Source organism: Schistocerca piceifrons, chromosome 5, assembly GCF_021461385.2.
Source record: "Schistocerca piceifrons isolate TAMUIC-IGC-003096 chromosome 5, iqSchPice1.1, whole genome shotgun sequence".
NCBI classification, from domain to species: domain Eukaryota; kingdom Metazoa; phylum Arthropoda; class Insecta; order Orthoptera; family Acrididae; genus Schistocerca; species Schistocerca piceifrons.
The window spans coordinates 374,506,857-374,528,808 of record NC_060142.1 but is presented as its reverse complement, the minus strand read 5'-3'; the positions used below and the strand labels follow the sequence as shown (position 1 = coordinate 374,528,808).

Sequence of the window (21,952 nt, the reverse complement as noted above, 5' to 3'; positions counted from 1 at the left end):
CTGTTCCAACCTATGGACCATCTAGAGGACTCCTTCCTAAATGCCCAGAATCCCAAACCCCTTACCTGGTTCATGTTCACTGATGACATCTTCATTATCTTGCTTGAGGGTGAGGACACCCTATCCACATTCCTCCAGAACCTCGACACCTCCATTCACTTCACCTTGTTTTAAGTAACCCAACAAGACACCTTCCTTGATGTTGACCTCCACCACAAAGATGGCTGCACCAGTACTTCTGTCCATATCAAACCCACCAACCAACAGTAAAACCTCAATTTTGACAGCTGCCACCCATGCCATACCACGAACATCCATTCAAACAGCCTAGGCACTCATAACCATCACATCTGTAGTGACAAGCAGTCCCTCTCAAAATATACCAAGGGTCCTCACTGAGGCCTACGCAGATCATAATTACCCTCCCACCCTTGTATAAAAACAGATCTGCCGTGCCTTATCTTTCCAGTCACTCACCAACTCCCATAGTCCCCACCATCTGGCCGCAGAGGAGCATTCCTCTCATAACTCAGTACCACCCAGGACTGGAGCAACTGAATTACATTCTCCACCAGGGTTTCAACTATCTCTTGTTGTGCCACGAAATAAGAAATGATCTACCCCAACCCTTCCAAAGTGGTACTCCACCACCTACCAAACCTACACAATATCCTCATCCATCCCTGCACAACCCCTGCTCCCAACCACTTTCCTCATGACTCATATCCCTGTAGTATACCTAAATGTAAGACCTGTCCCATACATCCTCCCATCACTCAAGTCCAATCACAAACATTACCTATCCCATCAAAGGCAGGGCTATCTGTGAAACCAGTCATGCAATTTACAAGCTAGGCTGTGACCACTGTGCTGCATTCTAGGTGGGCATGACAACCAATAAGCTGTCTGTCCACATGAATGGCCACCAATAAACTGTGACCATGAAACAGCTGGACAATCCCATTGCTGAGCACACTGCCAAACACAACATTCTTCATTTCAATGACTGTTTCACATACTGCGCTTTTTGGATCCTTCCCACCAACACTAGCTTTTCTGAATTGCACAGTTGGAAAATCCCTTTGTAATATATTCTATGTTCCTGTAATCCTCCTCGGCTGAACTTGCATTAGTCACTGTCTGCACCCATCTCATCCCTTCTGTGTTCCCATTCTAGCACTACACAGCCCTCCATACCACCAATGCACCCTCAGTCTTCTTACTTCTCTCCTTTTCAGCAACCTCACCTCTCCCTCTCTCTCAGTCTAACCTCCTAACTGCACCTAGCTGCCCTACATCCCCCCCCCCCCCCCCACCTCTTCCCTGTATGGTGCCACTTCATTAGTTACTGTCCTTACCCATCTAGCCCTTTGCCTGTTCCCTTTCCAGCACTACAAAACCCTCCATTCCACCAACACATCCGCAGTCTTTTTACTTCTCACTTTTCTGAGACCTCCCCCCCTCCACTCCTCCCTCCATCTAACCTCCCAACTGCACACAGCTGCCCTATCCCCTCTGCACCTCATCCCAGTATGCTCCCACAAGCACCACTTTATCACTTTCCATTCCCTACCTCAATCCTGCTATCCCTTCACCTCCCCAGCCCAGCCTCCTCCATACCTGCACGACCCAATTGCCTCTCTCCCATCAAGTGCTGCTGCTTGCAGTCTGGCTTCAGCTGCCAGAGACTGTTGTCATGTGTGTAGAAGTTGTGTTTGCGTGCATGCGTGCATATGTGTGTGTGTGTGTGTGTGTGTGTGTTTTGTCTAATTTCGAAAAAGGTCTTGTTGGCTGAAAGCCCACTTCAGACTTCTGTTGTGCCTATCTTCAATTTAGATCTAGTAGGTATCATTTCATACTCATGGTAGTGTTCTTTTGTAGTGAACTTGACTATATATTGCAATAAGTTCACTGTAGTTAAATGGACTAGTGAGGATAAATCCAGTGAATATGAAACAATATCAAATTGCTTTCTGAAAACTGGTCTGAAAATATAGGTGGAAACGTCAGTGGCAATAAAAGTTTGTGTCGGTTTGGAAGTGTGTTCAGTTAGCCTATGGGTTAAGGCAACTGCTTGAAAAAGCAGTTAATTGTGTGTAATACCATTAAGTTTTGCCTTGGGTATTTAATAGATATTTCATTTTATTAAAACATATTCGCCTTTAACATACATGTTTAGAATTTGAGTTTACCTTGACTTACTGGTTATTTCTGCAGTTTTTGGTCCAAGTGCATCTGATGAGAAATTAAAAATTTACCAGAAAACTTACAAAATTCATGATTTCATTAGATAATCATTTCTTGCTGAGCTGACAGAGTAGTAGGATCAGAAATAAAGACAAATAATTCAGCTTATCATGATGGTAAAAGTGATATAGTTTGCCATATAATCATATTTGCCCAACATAACTTTATCACCTATTTTAGTTGAAATACAAGTAATAATTGTATTAGTTTAGTATAAGTGTTCATAATATGAAGTGAGCAAGTTGTGTTTTGCACAGAAATCTCTTGCATCTCGAGTCAGCAGACACTGCCTGTCTCTGTGGCAGTCGCATCCAGTGGGCATCGACGCACCAAGTCACCTCCAAGTCATGTCCACAACAGTTCCAGTGCAGTAGGATTCAGCAGGTCACGCAGCTGTTCCATGGGTGCTGATCAGGACTCAGACAGCAGTGGAGGTCCTGGCAGCCCAAGACGGAATGAGTCCAAACCTGTTCAATATCGCATACCAGCTTCCAACAGCAGAACATCTAAAGTACCACATCATGGTTAGAAGCCTCCTATTGGAATTATTTAATAAACAAAGAGAAGGAAAGAATGAATTAAATTGATTATTTAAAAGTTTTCAATTTCATATGAAAGTTTACATATGTATGTAATTTGTACATAAAGTTACTCACTTCCTTATTTTATAAAAATACTCTATCAGCCAGCATGATCAGCACTCTAGAATGTTTGCTTCACAGTGTTATATCAGAAAGTGTTATCACTGAGGAAGTCCAGAATTTAGAATGGCAGACAAAATTACTGCTTGCTGTTGGGGTGATTGCTTGTCGTAAATGAAGATAAAAACAAGATATGCGCATCAATTCCAGTAACTTTAGAGTAGAGTATCAGTACTACGCTCATGGTCCCAAACATTCTTGATTAAATATTTGGGTCTATTCTTATAGATTGAATAGAACAGGACAAACACATGAAACTAATTGTGTGAGGATAATGGAAGACCTTGCTTTATAGGGCTCACAGTTCATTTTTGAGTACATGCTTGGCAAACATGAGGCCGAGGCCTTTTGGTACTACTCCCTGTTTGGTGCCACAACTGTAACCTCTGGAAATTCATTGTACTCCCTCCCCTATGGGATCAGGCACTAGAACAGATCCATAACTCTTACCTGTTGTAAGAGGCAAGCGTTTTTGTCGACAACTCTGCTATTATCAAGACAATGCTTACTATTAGCTCCCCTCACAAACACCCTGAACTACTTCTGGTACTTGTGTTTCCATTTTTAATTTTGCCCTTCACTTTCATATTTTCTCCAGAAATGTGGGCCAATTAGGGTAAGACACCTTGTGTTTACTCTATCCACTGTATGTGGAGGTCCTGTGCACTTCTCATTCGAGTGGATTTATGTTAGCACATGAAAGCCAGCACAGTAGCTTATCAGTCATGGGGAGAATGGTGGAGGAGAGGGAGATCATTATGGACCTTCACAGTCATAACCCTATAACCACAAAGAGATCACAATGCTAATGCCTGAGCTGCAAACTCCACTTGTACACCAAGAAGTATGTGCCATTCTATTACATGGCACAGACTCAGGGCAATGGGCTATTATGCCAGAAAGCCTTGGTGTGGCAGGTAACAGCAAATAGGAGCCTCCTATCTTAATGAAAGCAACAGAATGGATAATCTTCAATGAATCAGATCTAACTCACCCATACCAGTGACTGTGCCAAAACTCTTGTCTCATCAGAAAGGAAAAAGGGGTTCAATACAGACATTAATAACTAAGAAGAGTTCCTATCTTTGGTCTCACCCTCTGTTATGAGCCAATGAAGGAGAAATGAAGACAGACAATTCACTTCAGTCTTGATATGCTCCAGAACTGATGGAGAATCTTTTGCTATGATGAAGCCACTGTTTTCTGTTGAAAATATTGAAGACAAATTCAGAGAAGTCACTGCAATAAAGAAAATCAAAAACTGATCTCTGTTGATCAAAACTTTGAGTGCTAACTAGTTATAGGCTCTGCAGGTCAGTGGAGATATAATAGTCACCATCACTCCTCATAGTAAACTCAAGGTCTCATCTTCCACTGGATCTTAATGCTGCTAATAACTGAAGAACAACATGCAACAGCACAGAATGCATTTTTGTCACATTTAGAGAAGACTTAATGATAACTGTGTAGACACTAGTTAATTTATACTAGCTTCCGATGAATATGTTTTACCAAAGAGGGTTAAAGTTACAATTTATAAGCATGCCATCAAACACCCTATGGGGCAGAAAATCGCATTCAGTAGCGGTCAGTCAATAGAGCAATTAATAGCTGAACTAAAACTCTTGTCTGCTCAGCACCAGAGCTCCAACATGCTTTATGATACTCTGCAACATATACTAGCTTCTGAGGAATATGTTTTACCAAAGAGGGCTAAAGTTACAATTTATAAGCATGCCATCAAACACCCTATGGGGCAGAAAATCGCATTCAGTAGAGGTCAGTCAATAGAGCAATTAATAGCTGAACTAAAACTCTTGTCTGCTCAGCACCAGAGCTCCAACATGCTTCATGATACTCTGCAACAGATATTACAATTTGCCACCCACAGCATCTCCCCCTTTATCCAGTAGAACATCCACAGTAATTTCTGTGTAAGGAAACTTTTTAAGCCAGTCAACAAAAGAGAATTAAAGAAGTTGTACTAGATGCTATGACAGAATTATATACACTGCAGAAGCAAAAGTCTGCTTTTTACCTTGTGTTCAAAAGACTGCACCTGAGTATACCACTGGCTGTAATTTTATCAATGCACAAGCCACCTATCACTCGACTCATTTACTATGAGAACAATGCACAGACATCTAGCTACCTGTCCCTTGAAAGGTGCTGCCTTCTGTTATCAATTTATGGTATTATTCAAAGAAACATTAGCAAACATAATGTTTGACATCACGAATGGCTAAGCCAGTATTTGACTGCGTTGACATAATTTCATGCCTGTACTCATTAGATTTTGCAGCTTATGAATTCTGATACAAATACATCATGTTTGTTTAGTGAGCAAGAAATTTTGGAAGCTCAAGAGGAAGAAATTGCTCAGTAACTCATCATGCACTTCTATTTTGAAAGGATAATTACACTTTCTGTCATAATTATTTTCAAATTTGTAACCTATAAAAACACTGAAGTAAATATCACAAATGACTCTTGAAGCTTGGTCCTTTTTTAGTATGTATTAATGCTGAAGATATATCAATCACATACGTGCCTGTAACACTATTAATAATGAAATAAATTGCCACTCTTCTTGGCCCCGACATTCCTCTAAGTGGCCAGTGTTCAAAGTGTTAAGGATGATCAAGGGGATGACTAAGGCACAAGGTACTTCTCTCCACACCTCACCCAGCGAGGTGGCGCAGTGGTTAGCACACTGGACTCGCATTTGGAAGGACGATGGTTCAATCCCGCGTACGGCCATCCTGATTTAGGTTTTCCGTGATTTCCCTATATCACTTCAGGCAAATGCCAGGATGGTTCCTTTGAAAGGGCACGGCCGATTTCCTTCCCCATCCTTCCCTAACCCGAGCTTGTGCTCCGTCTCTAATGACCTTGTTGTCGATGGGACGTTAAACACTAATCTCCTCCTCCTCTCCACACCTCACAAAAGAAGCAATCATATTAAGCTGACTATACAGGGTGTTACAAAAAGGTACGGCCATACTTTCAGGAAACATTCCTCACACAAAAATAAAGAAAAGATGTTATGTGGACATGTGTCCGGAAACGCTTAATATCCATGTAAGAGCTCATTTTAGTTTCATCAGTATGTACTGTCTTCCTCGATTCACCACCAGTTGCCTCAATTTAAGGAAGGTAATGTCGACTTCGGTGCTTGTGTTGACATGCGACTCATTGCTCTACAGTACTAGCATCAAGCACATCAGTACGTAGCATCAACAGGTTAGTGTTCATCACGAACGTGGTTTTGCAGTCAGTGCAATGTTTACAAATGTGGAGTTCGCAGATGCTCATTTGATGTATGGATTAGCAATAGCCGTGGCGCGGTACGTTTGTATCGAGACAAATTTCCAGAATGAAGGTGTCCTGACAGGAAGACATTCGAACCAATTGATCAGCGTCTTAGGGAGCACGGAACATTCCAGCCTATGACTCGCGACTGGGGAAGACCTAGAATGACGAGGACGAGGACACATGCAATGGACGAGGCAATTCTTCGTGCAGTTGACGATAACCCTAATGTCAGAGTCAGGGAAGTTGCTGCTGTACCAGGTAACGTTGACCGCGTCACTGTATGGAGAGTGCTACGGGAGAACCAGTTGTTTCCATACCATGTACAGCATGTGCAGGCACTATCAGCAGCTGATTGGCCTCCACGGGTACACTTCTGCGAATGGTTCATCCAACAATGTGTCAATCCTCATTTCAGTGAAAATGTTCTCTTTACGGATGAGGCTTCATTCCAACATGATCAAATTGTAAATTTTCACAATCAACATGTGTGGGCTGATGAGAATCCGCACACAATTGTGCAATCACGTCATCAACACAGATTTTCTGTGAATGTTTGGGCAGGAATTGTTGGTGATGTCTTGATTGGGCCCCATGTTCTTCCACCTACTCTCAATGGAGCATGTTATCATGATTTCATACAGGATACTCTACCTGTGCTGCTAGAACATGTGCCTTTACAAGTACGACACAACATGTGGTTCATGCACAATGGAGCTCCTGCACATTTCAGTCGAAGTGTTTGTACGCTTCTCCACAACAGATTCGGTGACCGATGGATTGGTAGAGGCAAACCAATTCCATGGCCTCCATGCTCTCCTGACCTCAACCCTCTTGACTTTCATTTACGGGGGCATTTGAAAGCTCTTGTCTATGCAACCCCGGCACCAAATGTAGAGACTCTTTGTGCTCGTATTGTGGATGGCTGTGATACAATACGCCATTCTCCAGGGATGCATCAGCGCATCAGGGATTCCATGCAATGGAGGGTGGATGCATGTATCCTTGCTAACGTAGGACATTTCGAGCATTTCCTGTAACAAAGTGTTTGAAGTCACGCTGGTACGTTCTGTTGCTGTGTGTTTCCATTCCATGATTAATGTGATTTGAAGAGAAGTAATAAAATGAGCTCTAACATGGAAAGTAAGCATTTCCAGACACGTGTCCACATAACATATTTTCTTTCTTTGTGTGTGAGGAATGTTTCCTGAAAGTTTGGACATACCTTTTTGCAACACCCTGTATATCAGCCACACTAGAATGATCCGTGAGTTCCTCTTACACTAAAAGGGTCTTCCTAACTGCAGCTGTAGTAACATTTTGATGATAGCTCATATTCACACCAAATTTGTCCCTCTGGCTAATGTAAGACCAGCTGTTAACCAAAACAGACATTGGGACAGTAGTTAAACAAGTCATAATTTCATGAGAAAAAGTGGTTATTGTCATAAAATTTTGTCTTTCACAGTTCTGTGTTGATTCCAGAGATGAATGTAGAGGGGGCATTCGTGTAATATATGCATGGGGGTGGAAAGGGGGGCTGAGAGCTTCCAGCTGCATTCTGCATCTGTCATATGCTACAAATATCATTTTTTAACCCCTGAACCTAAAATCTTGAGTTATCTCATTTTTATTATTTTGACAGAAGCGTAAATCCTGAATATACTCGGGCAACTTGAGAACAGACCTTTGAAAAAAATAAAACCTCACTTATATCCGTTTGATCACTGTCTTTTCTTTTAGTTCTCTCTGGTTCTGGTACTATTTTTAGTTGCCTGGGGTTTTATTTCTGTTTAAGCTGTCTCTCTCATTTAAAGCAGTGTCCCTGCAAATTGTAGCCTCAACGACAAGGTAAGGACCCTGGGGTAGACCGTTCTTGTCTATTTGATTCATATCATGTTGCTTGAACTTCCTGAGGAAGTATCCAACAATAAAGCTCTTTGGATCCTTTAAACTCATCACCATCCTCACTGTCACACTTTTTAGAAGGATTCTGGGGTGGCACCATACCTGCAAGTAAATCAGTATAAAATACTGTTGAGTACTGATTGCATGTTTGTCAACTTTTATTTAAACAAAAAAATACTACCCAAAACTGTATTGCTCTTAACATCTTATGATATTATCAAATTATTTTCTTTCAATAAATTTAAAAAAATTAAACATGGTGTTTCTAATCACCCTGCAGGTAGGTGTTAATAGAAACAGTGTTACAAAACTACCATTATTTCTTTTGAAAGCAAAGATAGGTTGATAAAAGCTATGAAATATATTTTTTTCTATTATAAAATAAACAGATAAACATTTATTTCAAAAGATAATGGTCTGTTGTTGTTGTGGTCTTCAGTCCCGAGACTGGTTTGATGCAGCTCTCCATCCTACTCTATCCTGTGCAAGCTTCTTCATCTCACAGTACCTACTGCAGCCTACATCCTTCTGAATCTGCTTAGTGTTTTCATCTCTAGGTCTCCGTCTACGATTTTTACCCTCCACACTGCCCTCCAATACTAAATTGGTGATCCCTTGATGCCTCAGAACATGTCCTACCAACCAATCCCTTCTTCTAGTCAATTTGTGCCACAAACTCCTCTTCTCACCAATTCTATTCAATACCTCCTCATTAGTTATGTGATCTACCCATCTAATCTTCAGCATTCTTCTGTAGCACCACATTTTGAAAGCTAATATTCTCTTCTTGTCCAAACTATTTATTGTCCATTTTTCACTTCCATACATGGCTACATTCCACACGAATACTTTCAGAAACGACTTCCTGACACTTAAATCTATACTCGATGTTAACAAATTTCTCTTCTTCAGAAACGCTTTCCTTGCCATTGCCAGTCTACATTTTATATCCTCTCTACTTCGACCATCATCAGTTATTTTGCTCCACAAATAGCAAAACTCCTTTACTACTTTCAGTGTCTCATTTCCTAATCTAATTCCCTTAGCATCACCCGACTATATTTGACTACATTCCATTATGTTCGTTTTGCTTTTGTTGATGTTCATCTTATACCCTCCTTTCAAGACACTGTCCATTCTGTTCAACTGCTCTTCCAAGTACTTTGCTGTCTCTGACAGAATTACAATGTCATCGGCAAACCTTAAAGTTTTTATTTCTTCTCCATGGATTTTAATACCTACTCCCAATTTTTCTTTTGTTTCCTTTACTGCTTGCTCAATATACAGATAGAATAACATTGGGGAGAAGCTACAACCCTGTCTCACTCCCTTCCCAACTACTGCTTCCCTTTCATGCCCCTCGACTATTATAACTGCCATCTGGTTTCTGTATTTTACTCCTGCCACCTTCGGAAAGTGAAAAAGAATATTCCAGTCAACATTGTCAAAAACTTTCTCTAAGTCTACAAATGCTAGAAATGTAGGTTTGCCTTTCCTTAATCTATTTTCTAAGATAAGTCATAGGGTAAGTATTGCCTCACGTGTTCCAATATTTCTACGGAATCCAAACTGATCTTCCCCAAGGTCAGCTTCTACTACCAGTTTTTCCATTTGTCTGTAAAGAATTTGTGTTAGTATTTTGCAGCCATGGCTTATTAAACTGATAGTTTGGTAATTTTCACATCTGTCAACACCTGCTTTCTTTGGGATTGGAATTATTATATTCTTCTTAAAGTCTGAGGGTATTTCACCTGTCTCATACATTTTGGTCACCAGGTGGTAGAGTTTTGTCAGGACTGGCTCTCCCAAGGCTGTCAGTAGTTCTAATGGGATGTTGTCTACTCCCGGGGCCTTGTTTTGACTCAGGTCTTTCAGTGCTCTGTCAAACTCTTCATTCAGTATCATATCTCCCATTTCATCTTCATCTACATCCTCTTCCATTTCCATAATATTGCCCTGAAGTACATCGCCCTTGTATAGACACTCTATATACTCCTTCCACCTTTCTGCTTTCCCTTCTTTGCTTGGAACTGGGTTTCCATGTGAGTTCTTGATATTCATGCAAGTGGTTCTCTTTTCTCCAAAGGTCTCTTTAATTTTCCTGTAGGCAGTATCTATCTTATCCCTAGTGAGATAAGCCTCTACATCCTTGCATTTGTCCTCTAGCCATGCCTGCTTAGCCATTTTGCACTTCCTGTGGATCTCATTTTTGAAATGTTTGTATACCTTTTTGCCTCCCTCATTTACTGCATTTTTATATTTTCTCCTTTCATCAATTAAATTCAATATTTCTTCTGTTACCCAAGGATTTCTACTAGCCCTCGTCTTTTTACCTACTTGATCCTCTGCTGCCTTCACTACTTCATCCCTCAGAGCTACCCATTCTTCTTCTACTGTATTTCTTTCCCCCATTCTTGTCAATTATTCCCTTGTGCTCTCCCTGAAACTCTGTACAACCTCTGGCTTAGTCAGTTTATCCAGGTCCCATCTCCTTACATTCCCATCTTTTTGCAGTTTCTTCAGTTATAATCTACAGTTCATAACCAATAGATTGTGGTTGGAGTCCACATCTGCCCTGGAAATGTCTTACAATTTATAACCTGGTTTCTAAATCTCTGTCTTACCATTATATAATCTATCTGAAACCTGTCAGTATCTCCAGGCTTCTTCCATGTATACAATCTTCTTTTATGATTCTTGAACCAAGTGTTAGCTATGATTAAGTTATGCTCAGTGCAAAATTCTACCAGGCGGCTTCCTCTTTCATTTCTTCCCCCCAATCCATATTCACCTTCTATGTTTCCTTTTCTTCCTTTCCCTACTATTGAATTCTAGTCACCCCTTACAATTATATTTTCATCTATCTTCACTATCTGAATAATTTCTTTTATCTCATCATACATTTCTTCCATTTCTTCGTCATCTGCAGAGCTAGTTGGCATATAAACTTGTACTACTGTAGTAGGCATGGGCTTCGTGTCTATCTTGGCCACAATAATAAGTTCACTATGCTGTTTGTAGTAGCTTACCTGCACTCCTATTTTTTCTATTCATTATTAAACCTACCCCTGCATTACCCCTATTTGATTTTGTATTTATAACCCTGTATTCACCTGACCAAAAGTCTTGTTCCTCTTGCCACCGAACTTCACTAATTTCCACTATATCTAACTTAAACCTATCCATTTCCCTTTTTAAATTTTCTAACCTACCTGCCCAATTAAGGGATCTGACATTCCATGCTCCGATCCATAGAACACCAGTTTTCTTTCTCCTGATAACGATGTCCTGTTGAGTAGTCCCATACCAGAGATCTGAATGGAGGACTATTTTACCTCTGTAATATTTTACCCAAGAGGACGCCATCATCATTTATCCATACAGTAAAGCTGCATGCCCTCGGGAAAAATTACGGCTGTAGTTTCCCCGTGCTTTCAGCTGTTCGCAGTACCAGCACAGCAAGGCCGTTTTGGTTAGTGTTATAAGGCCAGATCAGTCAATCATCCAGACTGTTGCCCTTGCAACTACTGAAAAGGCTGCTGCCCCTCTTCAGGAACCACACTTTTGTCTGGCCTCTCAACAGATACTCCTCCGTTGTGGTTGCACCTACGGTACAGCTATCTGTATCGCTGAGGCACGGAAGCCTCCTCACCAACGGACCAATTTTAATAATGGTTTATTAATTTTAAAAGTAAGTAAAATGTACAAAAATGTTTGTATCACATAGCTAATCTATTCAAACTTAAGGTGAACAAACAGAGCACAGCTGTTTACCATGAGCCTGGTCCTGTATTATTAATAAATTGTTCAACATTAGCATTCATTCAACATTAGCACCCAATGGCCCATATAATAATAAATGAAGAATCCCATCATCACAAACTTATGAAAACATGCTCCCTTTGAACCTGCCACATAATAATAAATGAAGAATACAATCATCACAAACCTACCAGAACGTGCTCTCTTTGAATGCACCCATATAATAATAAATGAAGTATACCTTCATAAAGCAAACAGCACATGCTCCCTTTGAGTAGGCCCCCATACAATAACTCAATAACTTCTATGCCAGTAACTAGATTGCCCCTCAGCTCTGTTTCTACACTTGTTACGACTTCTTGCAACATTACTGTCTGAATTACAGACATCAGAGTGATAGCAACAGATGCCAGCCCACAGATGATGTCAATTTTCACTCCATCCTCTTTACATCAGCTTACAATTTTAAAATAATACACATAAAACACACTGCTTTTTTTTAATTATTACTATGTACATGGCATATATTCCTTCTAATAATTTCGCTCTTGGTTCATCATTACATAGCATGGTGGAAATTCCACTTCACCAGCCTTTAACATATTCAAATTTTCTTCCAAATCTCCTGATCTATTAGACACACATCCCAATACCTATTCTCATCTTCAACCTCTGTATCCTCTTTAAATGACCAATTAAGTATTTCACTCATATTCTCATGATTCAATTCCTCCATCTTTCTTGCCACTGCTCCTATATGTCTGGCCCCAGCACCTGATGCACCCTTTCATGTGACACCCAATCATTTGTATTATACTCATGCTTATCTTCCCCATCCATTCACTGTTAATACAGCTCACATCGATTTGCACTACCTTCAGTACTGGCACATTGAAATCTTTCACACTTACTGGACCGTCTTCCCCATTTGTGACAAACTCATTTACAATATGCGAAGAAGTCTTGAGACCCACTCCACCTACACTGTCAGCAATACTTTCATTTATTATACTTCTAACAGGCTCAGCTCCAATTTCCAGTCCCACTGTATCTTCCAATGTAGCCAAACCAATCCTATCCTCCTCCTATCAATGCTCCACCATCTCATCTCTGTCAGATAACTCCCTTATGTAACACAGATGATTGTGTCACCTTTGTGATTAACACATTTCCTATCTGTACAACCTTTATGCCTCCTACTGAATTTCATGTAGCCTCCCCACACATCATTACTCGTGGACCATCCTACCATTCTTCCTCTCTCCCTCATGGCAAATTCTGTTAAGATTTCCTTGCTCAAACTCAACACTAAACATGTCTTTTCTTAAATTGAATAAATCGCTTCACTGAAAAATTCTGTATAATTATACTTCCCATGGTCCTTGGCAAACTGCACTGATGGAATTACTTCCCCAATGACTTCACCAAATATTACATTCCTTAAACTGAATCTGTCTCTCTTTCAGTATTGCTCAGCTCACTTCTTCACCTTTTACTGTTACTTTCAAGGCTCTTACATTCATTTACCCTACAGCATCTTAATCCTGCATCTGTTTGCAATTCATACGGTGCACATCCCTGCAATTTTGTCTCAAAAATCCCAAGATTACTAAATACAGTTTTCATATGAGTCCCTATTTCCTCTGCTAAATCTTCTGTCACTGAAGAATGTTTCATAACTTTAATATCATCCTCAACATTATCACTAAATTCAATTATTTTGTACTCAATGTGATCTAATTCTTCACAGACTTAATCTGTTTTTTCATTAATTTCTGATTCTGACTCCCCATCACTGACTTCACCCTCCTCACAATTTGATTTATCCTCCCCATGACCACTTTCCTGAATTTTCTCGAAAGAACTATTCACCTTTATCACTTCATCAGATGTTGATAGCACATTATCAAATTTGCTAGACACTTCATCTATTTTATCAACAAGTTCATCTTTTAAATCCCCAGCTTCAGACTTTATACTATCAACAATTTTAGACTTTATATAATAAAATTTTGGTTCTATTCTGCCCATTAGTTCCTCACTCTATGAGTTGAAGAATAGATGAAACTGATCAGCCATGGCTGATAACAAGCAACACAAGATCTATAATGCAACTGATGCTTGTATTTAACTTGGGGCTGCTGTGATGCTGCAACATCAATGTTACTGTGACACATTGAGCAGGGGACAATCCAGACACTGTGATGACGGCAAAACGAAAACAGTTTGGAACAGATGGTGATGCTGGCCAGATCTGGTGTGGTCAGCAGCTTCTTGCAACAACTGCCATGTGGACTGGCAGCAGCATGAACATGCCAGCTTTGAGAAACTCACGCGGACTAGCGGCATTCCAAATTCATGCAACAGACTGACTATGGCATGAAACGTGGTGGCACGAACTAGGCATATACCACAGAGTATCTTACACTACAGCCTACCATTATGTCAATGTTTACATATGCACAACGAATGTACTTCCAGATTATTAATGCTATGTAGTGCCTATAGCTCTCAACCCCCACATTGATTGTTCATAGGCTTATCTATTTCCTGGGACACTTGATACTGGAATACTTATTGGGTTGAAAGGAAACACTACAACCCAGAATGAGCATACCCAATTGCAACATTACCTACAGTTTGAGGTAACTATTGCTGCTAGCAATTCAGCAGAGGGAATGTGCACAACATGTTAAATGGCTTGTCTGCACAGGGGTTTCGTTGCACATCTTTGCATTATGCCCTTACATAAGTGAAAAACGATTGTTAAGGTGGCATGAGAGATTACTCAGTGAAATAGTGACATGTAAGACAAGAATAAATTAAGTAATGAAATCAGGAATTAAGGCTATGATCCTTCGGGGTATTAATGAACCTTAAGCATATGTTTGAATTGTACTCTTCCTTTATTCATAGTAAATTACTTTGCTCTGAATGATAGTACTACACATACTATACACAATGGTCCGATCAGAATCTCAAACAGTTTTAGCAGAGCAGCCTTTTTTAAGAGATCGGAAGCCAGGCCAGAAATATTTAGTGGATATTGGATCAGACTCTTATTTCCTTGAACTCTACTGAATGGCAGCTGGCCATCAACCTCGTTCTCTCTTACTGAAGTAAATAACTCTATTATACAGAAGTACAGCACACAGCAATAGTTATGGGCCTGCACTGTGTCTTTGCGTGGGATTTCACAATCAAGAATGTGACTTGGCTCATCATTGGAGTTGATTTTTTACTGTAATGCTGGCCAACATGGCAACTGTCGACGTCATCACAGGCCTGACAGCTTCGGGATTCTGACATATTCCAGCAATGCACACAGCTGAGATTGTGCAAGTGGAGTGTATGCAGACCTACTGCAGCAATTTCCAGCCTTGATACGATTGACTGGAGTATCAAAAGGCTTATGTGACAACACAGTACACTGTATTAAAACCGTAGACCTAGACCTCTAGCTCCAATCTGCTTAGCCATTGCGAAGGCAGAATTTAACACCATGCTTACGGAAGGAATTCCCCATCTGTCTGGTAGCCCATGGTCATCCCCCTCGCACCTTGTGCCAAGGAAGGGTGGCGCATGGTGTCCATGTGGGGACTACAGGGCACTCAGTGCTTGAACAGTACCAGTAACAATTGCTTGCCTTGCCAACATATCCAACTGGTATTTATCGCACAGTTCAGCATGGACTTCAAACACATTTTGGGAATCAACAACATAGTAGCTGATTGTCTTTCCAGTGTTGACAATATATCAAGCACCATCAACTTCACTCAACTTGACAAGACACAAGCATTGCACCAAGAACTCCAGAACCCCCTCAAGGGTATTGGAATTTCGATTAGTTGATGTTCCTGGTGCAGACATCAAACTGTACTGTGACCTCTCAACCTTGTCCACTCTTGCCACTACATCCCAAAGACGCACCTTGTCATCCTGGCATCAGACCAACATTCCATCTTAACTCTAAGTGATTTGTTTGCCTGGAATTTAAAAAGATAGCCGAGAATGCACTCATTTGTATGTCAAGTGCCAGCAAAGAAAAGTTTCCTGCCACATTCACACACCAGTAGAGGATTTTCCTGAAACAACTACATGATTTACTCTTGTACATGTTGATGTGTTAGCCCCATTACCGCCATTGAATGAATAACATTACATTCTAACTATGGCAGATCGATTTACTTGCTGGCCAGAGGCAGTGTCTGTTGATAACTTCTCCAAAGAAACCTTCACTTCTGCTTTTGTTTCAAGCTGGATTTCTCAATTTGGTTGCCCACTACATGTCCCAACAGACTCCAGCCACCAATTTGAATCACACATGTTCGCTCAACTCTACAAATTCTGTGGCACTGTTCACAACAAAATGACAAGCTACATCCAGTGAGTTATCATTATGAAAGAATGCTGGCACCATTCTCTAAAGGTAGCACTTGTGTGCCATGCACTCATGGACCACAGCTGTACCAATTGTTTAACTTGGTCTAAGGAACATTTACAGGTCTGACTTACATCAGCGAATCTAGTTTTCTGCAACTTCCTGGAGAGTTGGAGATGCGCAGTTCTCCGAGCTATCCAACCACAATCATTTTGATTTTGTACATTAATTGAGAGAACATATGTCAGAGATTCACCCTTGCCAAGCTTTGGGACATGACTCACCTTCCCACTATGTACATAGTGACCTAGGGATATGTGCAAATGTCTTCTACATACAAATGTCATCTTCATACAGATGGAGTCAAACACCCACTTCAACCACTGCACTTAGGTCCATGTAGAGTCTTACAATGAGTAGTAGATGCTCTCAACATAGTAGTAAACAGCAAGCTCTCTATCATCTTGATTGACCATATCAAACCTGCATCTGTTTTCTAGGAAGTACTACCAACTGATATACCACAGCTAAAAATTTCTTTGCAAGTATCAGAACCACCAATAGTGCCAGCACCTACACCATCTGCTTCAGACCATCCTCCAGAACTCAACACATGATCAGGACAATGTGTACATTTCCCAACATACTTCCTCGACAGTGCTCCACTTTCCCCGGTGGGACTGGTGTCGCAAGTCACATTTTCCTGGTGCAGTGTCATGACATGCAGTGTTGTGTGTGTGTGTTTATTTAAATCATAACAGCCAGACATTTTTTGCACCAGCTGCCAGAGGTGCTGGTTTATTTCCTTAGTAACATGCTTATTCTTATTTTGTGATCTACCGTTTCCAGAGATATATTCCTTTCAAGTTACTTCATTACAGACTAAATAATATATGTGATACAAAGCAAAAAACAGACCTCTTGTTGAAAAATTTGGATTTCGGATATTTGTGATGGAAAAGAGGTGTTTTGAGGTAAAGTGTTTTAAATCTTCACTTTTTACCATTGTTAAATTGGACTATTTAAGAGACAAATTCTGCATATAAATTATCTTAAAATGTCCTTTGTCAAATGGCGCAGAGTTTTGTAAGTTACCATTCCATATTATGCTGTTAGCCTCTTCAGACTATAGCACATTGTAATATACCTAAATTTAAAACAAAGTGACTTGATCCCAAATTGAGAGAAATTAGTCAACATTGTGCTGCTTTTTTGGGGCAGAATATTATTACATTCATTCTATGTTATGGCCAAGTGCAAATTGGCAACATCTGTAGGCATTTATAACTCTCAAACAAAAAGGGGCTGCTTGTCTTGTTTGGCTGTACTGTAATCACAAATTGTTTGTCATTTATACAAAGCTTCTCTGAGCTCCTTAAAATGCCTCTAAAAATTAGGAGATGCTGTTTTGTAAAGCATTATATACACTGTTGTGAGATTTTGGGAAGAAGCCTCTTGTTGGCCAATGTTATTTCCCCATAATGACAACAGATCTGTTTTCAGAATCTGACATCAGTTGCTTTTAATGCTGTTATTGGCTCCTGTTTGGTTCAAAGAACTTCCAAAACAATGCAAGCATGTGCAGAATGAAATAAATTATAATAATAAAAAAAAATGAAAATGAATATTTTAGACTTTATCAAAGATTTTTGCTTTTATTGAATATTTCACTTCTCTGGCATGAGGTCAGTTTCCACTTTCTACCTCACATATAGATTCATTCTTATATTTCAGAGAAGATTCTACACATAAAACTTCTCTGGGCTGCTTCATCTTAATAGTTCCCATTTCTGTGCAAAGTAATATAGTTTTGTTTGTTCCTTGTATGAGAGTTTATATTTATATGACAGTCAGGCTAGGGCTCGACATAATAAATTTAAAAGTTCGACAGCAGTGTCAGCCAAACAAGTTGATACATGATTAGTATTACACAACATAATAAAATTGTGAGTGGGTTCCTTTTCTGAACCAAGAACAAACTTGATCTCCACAGTTGTTTTACTTTAATTAAGGTATATTTTAGATTCTCTTCCTGGTGGGACCTGTGAGCCATGGTTAATAAATGAAAGTAAGAACCGTAAGCATTTGAAAATTCCTAAATACTTGCCTGTTGATGACTTGTACAAAAATATGCTACTAATTTGTTTTTATTCCACCTTATTCCTTAACCATTGGCACAGGAGGGTCACATCATGTTGATAAAACTGTGTTTCTTAGGATCCAAGTATTATTTGTGTATGAGCTAATGAAGATGAAACAAAGAAACTTTTGGAGAAAGTAGTATGACAGCACTATTTTAATCCAACAAAGGTTCAGGTAGAGTAACAATACTGAAAAAATGTAAATTCTTTTATAGAAATGTTGCTACAAGTTTCTTGATGTGTATGTTTCTTTTGTTACTAAATGAAAATCAGTGAAATTACACAGACACATTTTAATATTTTCATTCTTGTTGACATTACAGTCACGATGTATTTTATATGAGGACCAACCTATTCCATGATTAGTTTTGATAGTTTTGACATATAAACTATTATAGAATGCTTCTGAAATGCCTTGGTGTATGTTACAATCTGAAATCAGACAACAGTGTATCAAAATATTCCACTTCATTCAAGTTCATAAATGTACACAGGAGTATAAATTGCACAAACATTGTACAACGCTGCAAGTGACGACACTTAATGCGTTCCACTTGATGGTGATTCTAGCACTCTGTTTTTGTACAATTTATGACCCTGCGTGAACTTTGCACTTTAGATGATGACACATACTAAGGTGCTTCATATCACTTGAAAATGGCTTGTTTGCCAAAACTAATTGCGGAATAAATTGGGCATTATACTCATTACAGTTTCTGGGTGAATTGTGATTTCATGAATACGTATCTACATTTTCATTTGTTTATTTGTAGCTAACATAGAGAATATTAATAATTTTTTACTTTCCATAATTTTCCCATTTGGCAATGCACCATTCCTGGTATTATCAAGTTATTCTTAGGCATATAATTTATTCATACTTGCCTCAAAAACTGTCAATGTCGTTCATCTCTTCATTTCTTCTATGATTTTTTTAAAATACAGTTTTCATTCTCAATATTTTGTGCAATCACTAACAACAGATAAGGTACCAAATGGAATAAAAAATGGATAAGTTTAATTACTAGTCTTTATTTCATACCTACTTCAGTTTTAAAAAAAGGAACAACGTAAATGTACTGTAACGAACAAAATAGAAAAATTGTATTTGAAAAACCACAATTAAATACACCTAATAGCCATATAAACTTTTCTGTTTCAGCTGAGTCTACATTTGATCTTGACTCAAGCACAGAATCCACAGAAGCATCACCAGAAGTGAGCCACAGATCAAGACGTGGCATGGTAGCAAGAAGAGGGGCGCCCTCCAGGTAGTGCAAGTAGGTGCTGCGATATTTGCATGCATGAGTAAAGAAAGTAAAACAGTTCATATTTTATGTATGTGTTTAGTTAGAAAATGGAGGTTATCAGACTCAATCTGGTTAGTGGTACACATCTGGATGATGGGTAAGGTTAACTGCAGCAAGTACCACGTATAACAAAATTATTAATATGACTCAGCTCTTATAGGATAATCTACATTTGTATCTGCATGGATACCCTGCAAATCATGCTTAAGTGTCTTAACAATAATTCTCTATTATTCCTCTCTCGAACAGCACACGGAAAAAATAAACACCTCTTTCTTTCCGTGTGACCTTTGATTTGCCTTACTTTTTTATGAAGATCATTTCTCCCTATGTAAGGTGACATCAACAACATATTTTCACATTCAGAGGAGAAAGTTGGTGATTGAAATTTCTTGAGAAGACCTTGCCACAATGAGAAACGTCTTTGTTTTAATGATGTCCACTCCAAATTCTGTAGCATGTCTGTGACACTCTCTCCCATTTCTCAATAATACAAAACATGCTGCTCTTCTTTGAACTTTCTTGATGTACTCTATCAATCCTATCTGGTAAGGATTCCACACTGCACAGCAGTACTCCAAAGACGATGGACAACTGCAGTGTAGGCAGTCTCTTTAGAGGGTCTGTTGCACCTTCTAAGTGTTCTGCAAGTAAATTGCAGTCTTTGGTTCACCTTCATTACAACATTTTCTATGTGTTCCTTCGAACTGAAGTTTTTTGTAAATGTAATTCCTAGGTATTTTGTTGAATTTATGGCATTTAGATTTGACTGATTTATTGTATAACTGAAGTTTAACAGATTCCTTTTAGCACTCATGTGGATGACCTCAGACTTTTCATTATTTAGGGTCAATTGCCAAATTTCACACCACACAGATATCTTTTCTAAATTGTTTTGCAATTTGTTTTGATCTTCTGATGATTTTTCTAGATGATAAACAACAGCATCATCTGCAGACAACTTAAGATGTCTGCTCAGATGTTCTCCTAAATCATTTGTGTGGATAAGGAAGAACAGACAGTCTATAACACTACCTAGGAGAATGTCAGAAATCACTTCTATCTTACTTGATGACTTTCCATCAGTTACTATGAACTGTAACGTTTCAGACAGGATATTATGAAACCAATAGCATAACTGAGACTGCTTGTGAGGTACAGTGTCAAAAGCCTTCTGGAAATCTAGAAATGTGGAATCAAATTGAAATCCCTTGTCAGTAGCACTCAACATTTTGTGTGAGTAAAGATATAGTTGTGTTTCACAAGAACGAGGGTTTCTAAATCTGTGTTGATTGTGTGTTAATAGACCATTCTTTTTGAGGTAATTCATAATGTTTAAACACAATACACAGGGTGTTCATTTTAACTGAAGACATCGGGTTATCTTGAAAACTACACATTGGATTAAAATAAGTTATAGTTCCAATTTGTTTGTCTCAGAGGGGGACATCCAACGATACCACATTTGACCCCCCTCCCCCCACCCAACCCTGTGATTGGGTGGTAGGTGCAACTTTGAAATCTGCAATGGAAACTCCCGTTTTGTATTGTAGATTACTATCCTATGGTAAAATCTACATACATTTTGTCTGAAGTATCTTCGTTTCACCACCAATGGTGCTGAAATTATAGGAATAGAAATGTATATACAACTGTAATTTATGACATGTACTTCAATTGCATAATGTGCTGGGCAACTGTCATGCTGACCACATACATTGTCAAACATCCAGGGCAACGTCCTGTTATAGTACCGATAGTTCCTATCAAAGACTTAATACTGCCATTTTCACTATTCGAACGGTATCAAAAGTGAGTGATACTTCGACACATAAATTAGTCTACTTTGCTTATTTTCATTCACTTATGTCATATGGTATTACGTTTTGGGGTAACTCTTCCCATTCTAGAAGGATATTTTTGGCTCAGAAACGGGCGGTTCAGGCAATAAGTGGTGTCAGTTCACGAACCTCTTGTCAACCTCTGTTCACGAGTCTGGGTATTTTGACATTGGCCTCTCAATATGTATATTCCTTATTGTTGTTTCTTGTTAGGAATATTAGTTTATTTCCAAGAATAAGCAGCTTTCACTCGGATCAGACTTCCTTAACTCTTGTGCAAAAAGGTGTGCAGTATACTGCTGCATCCATTTTCAATAAGCTGCCACTCAAATTTAAAAATCTTAGCAGT

General features: G+C 39.3%; 1 protein-coding gene across 1 annotated transcript in view; it reads left to right on the top strand.

Annotated features, from left to right (window-relative positions):
• LOC124799311 (Down syndrome cell adhesion molecule-like protein Dscam2) overlaps positions 1-21,952 on the top strand; it is a 250,854-nt gene that overhangs the window by 191,960 nt on the left and 36,942 nt on the right. The window contains exons 18-19 of the mRNA XM_047262898.1: positions 2,505-2,771; positions 19,615-19,723. Of these exons, the coding sequence (XP_047118854.1) occupies positions 2,505-2,771; positions 19,615-19,723 (376 nt within the window). The remainder of the gene's footprint in view (positions 1-2,504; positions 2,772-19,614; positions 19,724-21,952) is intronic.